The 9,266-nt window shown below is 39.8% G+C and overlaps 1 protein-coding gene across 1 annotated transcript; it reads left to right on the top strand.

Annotated features, from left to right (window-relative positions):
- The first annotated feature begins 474 nt into the window (after positions 1-474).
- On the top strand, positions 475-8,876 carry LOC142198559 (uncharacterized). Its single transcript, XM_075269592.1, has 9 exons — positions 475-654; positions 2,087-2,235; positions 2,312-2,452; positions 2,555-2,694; positions 2,763-2,888; positions 3,136-3,246; positions 4,457-4,592; positions 5,330-5,436; positions 8,767-8,876. Exons 1-9 carry the CDS (start codon positions 475-477, stop codon positions 8,874-8,876), a joined length of 1,200 nt encoding a protein of 399 aa, XP_075125693.1.
- The last annotated feature ends 390 nt before the right edge of the window (positions 8,877-9,266 follow it).

Here is a 9,266-nt window from a genome sequence, read left to right as displayed (position 1 = left end):
ACACCAAAAATTTAACAGGTGCGTATTTATTTTTTTAATCAGCTTTCTTGTTCTTACCAAAATTTTCAAAAACTCTTGGACAACCGTTTAACTCCAGCCTTATGAGGGTACATTTGTGATGGAAAGTCTTCATCAGCTCACTGTTCTGTATTATCAGATGACGGTCAGAAGTCCTGGTCTGACCATGGGTCTTATGAACAGAACTAACAACACCATAATAACAGCTATGGCCAATAAAAATCCAAAAATACACATTTATACGTTTCCAGTGCATAATCCATTACATCTGGACATCCCAGAATATTATGGAGAATATTATGGAGACAACAGTTAGCGGACCATCTCCATGTCACCAGTAAGCACAACTAGAATCTAACAACCATTGAGACAGGTAAATCTAGAACGGCTGACATGTCCATATTTCATCTGTCAGTATGCATTGTTTTGTCACTTATAGGGCATGATATAACCACAATGCTTCCGAAAACCGAGAAGAAAGGGAAAGGGACAGGAGGTAAACCAGGAGATACATCAGCTCTGAAGAGATTCCTGAAAAGATATGAGGGTCATTGTGCTCAATGTCAGTCATCTGTCAGCCCCACAATTACCCGGGGCCTCAAAAAATGTATCCAAGATGGCTCCAAATACCTGAAGGTAAGCATGGGTTTACCTGTAAGACACCAAAACTTAAATACAAATTTCAATTTTACAAATTTCAAAGTTTCCATCAATTGGTCAAGTCTATTAGCATTGTCTCTGTAGAAACATCTACAATAATAAGTTCTCCGTAAAGAACACTAAAATCAGGCACTATAATAGTCTTTCAAAATACAATAAAGCACTTTTTCCAGACAAATTAAATTTTGACCATCCCATCCAGTATCTGTCGAAGTTGACAATTCAATTAGTTGAAAATGTAGTATTTGGACGGTTAGTATTACAGGGTTGTTCCAGGACTTTACCAGTGATTTCCTATCCTTAGAATATGTCATGACTGGTAGAGGTCAGTACCCCCATCTGCAAATTAAAGGGCTTCTTAACAGGAACAGGTGCCGCTCTGTACACTGTGTAGTGGCTGTTAATAGTACTGAAGCTTTCTTGTATTCAAGCAAATGATCCAATGAATTAGAGCATGCTGCAAATAGGCAGGTGTTGGCTTCATATTTTTAATGTCACCCCTTTCCTCATGAATTGTGATTGACTGACTGATATTTGATACTGATGTCATCTTTTTAGTAGCTTTATTCTTATACCTGTGATTTAGGACTGCTCTATTTTTTCTGCAGATCATCCTGTCCGGACCTGAGAGTTCCTCCGATGCTTCCTCTCCAGTTTTGTTAAGACCGCTATTAATGACTATACGGGATGAGCGCTATATGCTTGCAACAGATTTGTGCTTATGGGGCATTCCTCTCTGTAACCAGGACGTTGCTACTCTTGTATGTTTGTAGGTTACATGCATTTGGGGAACATTAAAAAAAAGAAAAAATCTTCAGTATCTTAACATTTTGCATTTTCCACTGATAGGGTTCATTGCCTAGTCTCATCTCATCTACTGCCAGAGACTAAGAACCTATAACCCAATGTATAATGAAATAACATCGAACACTGTAATAGGGTCGAAGGAGTATTTGTGGCTCCTGATAGGACTGGTCACAGGTTGAGCCCAATAAATTAGGATTTACATGTAAAGTATAGGCAACCTTTACTTTTTGGATGTTTCCATGTGGATGATGTATAGCTCAGTTGTAGCACAGGTCTGAATATACGTAGTATTAAATTACTTTTATTAAGCCAGTGGGTATAAATGTTCTCTGCAGTCTTTGGGACTCCTTAGCGGTCTCAGCAGAACTTCTATCAATAAAATATTTATTGCAAATCCTATTAATATATCATAAATGAATATAGTAGAAAGGTTCTTCATGAGCCTGATGATGACCAGTCCATACCAGAGAGTTGTTGAGGGCAAATCCTGGAACCAACCTTTGCCCGCCATTGATGTAATCCATGAGTCTCTTATCCAAACAGTAGATCCAGCTGCTGCCTTTTAACTACTTGTTACATGTGCCTTCTTGTCTTCATGCAGGCTATACTACTGGAGTTGAGAGGGAGAACTTCATATCCATTTATAAAACTGGAGGCCGTGGATTGTGGGATTGATATGTGGTCATTGGAGAGGTTGGGGAAAGCTGTTCAGTACAGCCAGTTGACATCTATAACACTGGACCACAATAAGTAAGATTACGTCCTGCTGTACATACACGTTCTATGAATACTTCTCAATCTATGGAACATGCTATTGTTTCTTTAGGTTTCAAGATGAAGGAATCCAGTGTCTTATCCGAGGTCTTGAAGGAAACATGAAGCTGGTGTTTCTCAGTCTATGTTACTGTAACCTGGGTCCTTCTAGTGGGGCAGTACTGGGTAAACTTTTGGTGGAATCAGCCATCAGGTAATCTCTATATTAAGCATATATATCTTCTGATATAGTGGTGGCTGCAGGTGGCAATGTCCTGCTTCTATGCCTTGCTGACTTTCTTGTATTGCCATGCAGTGAACTGCATCTCACTGGAAACTACCTGCAGTGCTCAGGGGCAGTAGATCTCATTACTCCAGTGGCAGAACATGTCCAGAAGTTAACAACAGAAAGGCCACCTGAAGAGGCCACCAGTCTGGCCCATCAAATTCTAGAAGGTAAAATGGAAGCTTTCTCCATCTATTATAAGTCATGACATCTAAGTTTTAATATCATAAGGTTTCAGATGTTGTGGTCAGTTTTAGTCTGGAGCCAGACATAGAGAACAGGCTAAAGAATTTTCTCCAAGGAAATTCTGCAGAATGTTCCTCTGCAAAAATCACTGAAATTGGGTGGTTTTCCAAAAATTTGTGTGGGTCATTAACTTAGCCGATGACTAGTTCATGCACGTAAGATCATGACCATAGACTTAGCGCTTGTTGAGTGGATTATCTATGGAAAATGTATGTCCTGACAATTCCCATTATACATCTGCCCTCAGAACGGGGCAGAGGGGTAAAGTGATGATCCTCCCAGTGCCTACATATTTATCACCAATCTTGTGGGTGTCATGGAACAACCCCCTTAATGCAACTCTCTGTTGTGAGTTTTTTGAGCAGCACAAGAGCAGTCTGGTATTCACACTCTGATCTCAGGACAGCCAGCAGCAATGGACAGACCAACAGTATCACCTGATCGAAGTTCTGAGAAAGGGAAACGCAAGAAAAAGGGTAATTATGTTTACAAACCCCCCTTCCTTTCCCACATACACCCCAAAATTTGAGTATTTGATGGAACTTGTACAAGCTGAGGAATAACATAAGGATCTCATGGAGATGTTGTCCTAGGAGGACATTGCTCCTAAGCAGCACTATTACATTCAAAGCCTGTTTTTGCACAAAACTTTATGACCATTTGCTGGGTTGTGGCTGTGACAACACTTTCCCAAAATGTTGTATGGCGGGGCTAAGGGGGAGCTTTGGTCTCCTACAGCTCAACAGATTTACTATCATTTTTTTCCCCACAAACTGATGGAAATTAGATGCTGAAATCTTTGAGACTTGAAATTAGGTACATCTCCACTCTGGTGCACAAGGGACTGGAGTATGGCATACCGGTCTTGATACATTTCTTCCATACTCATAATTCTCAGTTATTGCACGCTCTTGCTGAGACTGGCCAGGGCTTAAAGGGGTTGTCCAGTTTCTTCAAATAAATCTTATTGTTCGAATAATGAAAAGATCTACAATATTCCAATAAACTTTTTGTATCAATTCTTCACGGATTTCTAGCTCTCTGCTTGCTGTCATTCATTGGTTACTTCCACTGAATAAAAATCAGTCAATGGTCATGTGATGGACACAGGTGCTACATTTGTTACAAGATATATGTTTACTATGCTAAGCCCTGTGCACCTGTATGTCCATCATATGACCATGGTCTGTATATCACATGACCATGGACTGTCTATCACATGACCTTGGACTGATTTTTATCCACTGGAAGTAACCAATGAATTACAGCAAGCAAAGATCTAGAAAACTGTAAGGAATTGGAAGAGAAAGTAGATTGGAAAATTGTATAACTTTTTAGTATACAAACAATAACATTTATTTGCTGAAACTGAACAAGCCCTCTAAGCTGGCCATGCTTTTATAACTTTTGGCAGTTCTTGGCAATGGTCTACTATGTATAGGAAGGGATAACCATTGTTCCACCAAGGGGTAAGCAGCACCAGAGGTGTCAGGCAGCTACTTACCTTCAGCTCCGTATTGCAGTAAGAGTGTGTAGGTGCGCAGGATGGCGATGATGGAGATAACTTAGTTACATCTGCCAAAATGCTTCCTCTGCTGCTGAGGTTAATACTATATTCTTCCACTCCAATACAACTTTAAACCAACAAAAATGCAATAAATACATAAATTATTCTTAACTTGTCAGGAAGAAAGAAGAAGGGTAAACCTACACCAATCCCTGGACCCTGGGTAAGCAAGCTGTACCTGGCTGACAATGGCATCGATGCAAGAGGGAAGGAAGGAGAGACTGGTGTGCTGGAATTTTCTCAGTTACTGAGTAGGTAAGTACTAATCCAAACAAGAACACTTGTAGCCATATTATATAGCCATTATCAAGGTGCAAGTGGCCCAGTTTGGTCCATAAATTTGGGACAATAATTCTTAATGGTATTTCACCATAAATAAAGTCCAAGATGGTGGAGTTCCCTGACTTATATCTGTATGTTGTGTATAGGACTAGATACCAGCAATATGAGATAGTATCAAAGAAAATATACAAGACACTACCAAACAAGGCAGAAGTGAGCAGACAGGGCATATCTCTAGTCAATGTCAATCAACAGGTTCACAAAATCAACATATTCACTATCAGGTTTCATACACCTGGCCAATGTCGTATCCCGAGTGTCTTCTGTTTTCACAGATCTAAGCCGTTCATTGAATTCAATGTAAAACAGATGACGCTTGAAATATAAAATTGGTTATGTACATAAAGCCTAACTGTAGGAGAAACCAAATAAGTAAACCAATAAGTAAAAGTGAATACTCAAGTACAGAATTACAAATAAAGAAAAGTCGATACAATATGCCCTTCCTTATATTTCCCCTTAACTGAAGATATTATGAGATGAGTGTCAGGAGATGACCAGCACTCAGGAGTTGGGTTTTGTGAATAGCTAAATGTTCTTTCTTCAAAGCTTGCCATCTCGTACCAAAAGGAAAGGTAAGGAGCTAAGGAAGGACATATCTGTATATCATATAGTTTTTACATGGTAATGTATACTTTGTCTCTTTCCAGTCTCATCCGCTACTCTGAGCATCTCTCTGAACTTGACATGGACGACAACTGTCTGGGAGAACTGCCGGCCACTGACATCCTGGAGGCACTAATGGAAAGAAATCAACGTACGTAAAAGCTCCTACCACCAAATATTAGATGTTGGAAGGTTATCAGAACATTCCTGGAACATCCCATCTCAACATCTGTTATCAGATATTGGTGTTAGTAGCATGATGTGATTATTCCCTTAAAGGGGTATCCTTAAGGTGGGCCATCCATTTTAGATTGGTGGGGTCTGACTGTCAGGACTCCACAGTTCAGTTGTTTCCTGTAGCTCCCAGTATGGTTTACATGCCAGGTGTTTCACTGCGTACCTACTGTTCTTTCAGTAGCAGTGGTTATGGGTATTGCAGCGGTGTCCCATAGACCTGAATGGGATTCTAAACATTTGGTTACCTTCAGTATTGTGTACACCTTCATATACTGTATATATTTATATATGTACACGTGTATGAGGCATTATCCAGGCACAGCTACTTTCTTTTTGTGCTGGATTATGTACAAATTCATAGAGGAAAAAAACATGGCATGCTCCATTGAATGAGCTTTATGTATGGAGCTTTCCATTACCTGGAAAAAAGGTTTCTAGGGTTCTAGGGGACCACAGCTTCATATATATGGCACCAGACAGAACCTGTATGATAAAAAACAAAAGAGACACCGAGCACACTATATAGTGTAGAATGTCTGATAAATTTTGGTGGAAATAACCAGAAGATTTAAAAGGACCAAATGGCCTCTCACCTGATGAGGTTGTGACAATCGCTCACAACTACGTTTGGGGTTTACCGTCAGGTGGAGGAGGCAGCACGTCTGATGGACACCGGCCAAGGCCAGGGAAGATAGAGTTTTCAATGAAAATGGAAAGACGGCGCTCTCAGGTCACAACAGGATTTTATTCAAAAAGACAATGATGCACAACGCTAAAAAATCGCCGCGTTTCGGGCACACCTGCCCTTTCTCAAGTGCGTAACCTCAGGATAGTTGAATAATCGCCTTTATTTAAAAATCACAAACAGGGATCTTCATCACTACGCGTTACGGGACACCCTGGTCCCTTTTTCAAGTGCAAAAATAGATCAATCATAGATAGATCTATTTTTGCACTTGAAAAAGGGACCAGGGTGTCCCGTAACGCGTAGTGATGAAGATCCCTGTTTGTGATTTTTAAATAAAGGCGATTATTCAACTATCCTGAGGTTACGCACTTGAGAAAGGGCAGGTGTGCCCGAAACGCGGCGATTTTTTAGCGTTGTGCATCATTGTCTTTTTGAATAAAATCCTGTTGTGACCTGAGAGCGCCGTCTTTCCATTTTCATTGAGAACCTGTATGATGTCACATATAGCATTATGCCACATGTAGTGGTGGATTATAATAAGAGTGAAATGGGTGCTTGTTCAGGGCCAGAGGCTGCAGGGGGGGCCCAGCAGCAAGTAATTGCGTATTGTGCCCATTACAACCTAACCTTGTAAACAAATGTATCAGTATCCACGGATATAGTTATTACCCTGGCCAGGCATTGGAGTCTATTAGAGGTGAGTATTACTTGGGCGAACCTTGCTAAGTCCTCTGCTTATTATACTGTGGTGGAAGAAACTCCAAAGTATAATAGTAGATCATGGGTCATCATACAGTGTGGTTGGGTCCCTATGGGACATTATTAGTGTTTTGAGGGTTCCTATAGGACATTATTCTGCCACAGGGATCTTTAGCATGAAAAGTAGGCATGCTTTTTGGACAACCTGGGGCCCATGGTCCCCTTAATCCGCCCCTGGCCACATGAACAAGTCCTACATTTCATTTTGGTTGCGTGTGATGTCCTACAAATCATTACTGGTCCACTGATCATAACCATCCCACAAAGTGCACTTTCATGCTGTTATACATTGCACTAAGTAAAATGTTCCATCTATTATCCTAACCAGGTAAATTACCATGCATGAAAATTAAGGTAACAGCCCAGATGTCACCCCTTACATTTAAAGCCATCTTGAAACAGAGTGGAAAACTGAAGACCTCAAAAAAGAAGAGAAGAAGAAAGGTAGATTTATGATTATCCAATAGTTCAGTCCAAACAATTGATAACAGGAAGTGTATGTGTCAGTATGTAGTACAACATCTCTTATGTATTACTTATGAATGTAATTCAATTGGGGTACTCAGTCTTATAGTAGAGACCGCCATATAGGTGTAGAGCAATGGTGCCCAATATGTCGATCGTAAAGGAAGTATGGGTCGATCGCGTGACATTTTTAATTTTTTTTAAACTTTTTTTTGTTTGAACCAGCGCAGGAGAGCTGCTGCTCTCCTTGCGCTGGTTCAAACATCTACGTTTCAGCGTAGACGGCGTCATGACTGTTGCAAAAAAAAAAAAAACCTATGCAATTGGTAGTATATTATTAGGTTTAGTGGTGAAAGTTAAAATTGAAGGCTATAGTACCTTTTTTTTTTAAAATGTAGTGACAAGGAAAGTGAAAAAACAATATATCAAAATTCTTTAAAAAATATGTTTAACATAAAAATCTGAATTAAAAAATAGGCCATTTTCTGGTGACATAATAACTATGCTTATCTTGTTGCAGATTTTGCTGTCATTTTTCAAGCCACAGTCAAAAATGGCTTTGACAGGAGGGAAAAGTATAAAAGCTTCCTTTATATTTCCCATTCCTTTTGCAGTCACTCTTGACTTTGGCTCAACCAAAAAATGTAGCAAAATCAGCAACAAAAAAAGCAGCTTTTCAGTAATGTGGGGTCTTTAATTTTACATCCATGAGATAAAAAAATTTTGGGTACAGTTATTTGGTGAATTTTTGACAGGACAAGCTGTCATGGCGGCTCAGTTCCCCAAACTATACAATGCACTATATACTAAGGTGAAACGAGGTGACATTAGAGAAATTTATCATTCTGGATTTATATTTTGTCGTCTCAAGGATGAATCTCTCTCCTTCACAATCTTCCCTCACCACAGGTTTCTTTCACAGGAATAGACAATGTGTACAAGTTAACTCCATACAAACAATTTTGCAACAATTCAGTTTCTCAAGAGAAAAGTAAAAAGAATGATTTCTCCCAAGGTTGCAAATAGCATAATTCTGAGGAATGCAGGGTTCATGTGTGGTTACTTAATCTCCGCTGAGTAATAAAGCGGAGAACACTTTGTGCCTAACAAGGGTCCTCTATCGTGTCAGCGAAAACACTGTAGGGACAAGCAGGACATCTGGATGACCCCATCGGGGACAAATATGAGGGATCTCCACCTGCACCGCCAGTCAAAGTGCTCACATTCTACGTGCTTTGGTGTTTACAGATAGAACTATTTTGCTTCTGCCGAACAGAAAAACATCCAGAAATAATTTGTCTTATTTCTTCCAAAATTTGATATTTTCCATAGAAAAACTGACGAAGCATCGCAAACATCAACCACAGTGTGGACGAAAAAGCATAAAGCTGAATTACAGGCACAGAGATATTAGTGATATAACTCTCGATATTTGTACATGAAATAAGCAACAGGACCAAGAAGCATGAGCCTTAGTTATACCGACTGATGGCCAATCCTGTAAGGTTATCCAGGTATCCATGAATGTCGCCGCTGTATTATATACATTCCAGTAACTGTATGTGGATTTTGCTGTGGTTGTTAACTCTGTTAATTCCAGAGACTCTTTATTAAAATACTGATTTAATCTGTTATGTATTTCAAGGCAACAATCCCCTATAGTGTATGTGCAACATTGGTCTATTTCACCATCTTGCACCAAGTAACAAAGTCAAGGGTGTTGCTATGTTCTTAAAAGATTCAGGGCCAAGCAATGGCGTAACTACTCCTGTGGGCCCCGATGCAATCCTTTGTCCAGGGCCCCCTACAGCAAATTCTTGACAGTGATGGTT

The sequence above is a fragment of the Leptodactylus fuscus genome, chromosome 3 (assembly GCF_031893055.1).
Source record: "Leptodactylus fuscus isolate aLepFus1 chromosome 3, aLepFus1.hap2, whole genome shotgun sequence".
NCBI lineage: Eukaryota > Metazoa > Chordata > Amphibia > Anura > Leptodactylidae > Leptodactylus > Leptodactylus fuscus.
The sequence above is the reverse complement of the archived record's forward strand: the minus strand, read 5'-3'. Positions and strand labels throughout refer to the sequence as shown.

Coding starts and splice junctions, on each gene's coding strand:
- LOC142198559 (XM_075269592.1), top strand. CDS start 475: ATGCTTCCGAAAACCGAGAAGAAAGGGAAAGGGACAGGAGGTAAACCA. Junction 3,247..4,456: donor AGGGAAACGCAAGAAAAAGG/GTAATTATGTTT, acceptor TTAACTTGTCAG/GAAGAAAGAAGAAGGGTAAA. Junction 4,593..5,329: donor TTTTCTCAGTTACTGAGTAG/GTAAGTACTAAT, acceptor GTCTCTTTCCAG/TCTCATCCGCTACTCTGAGC.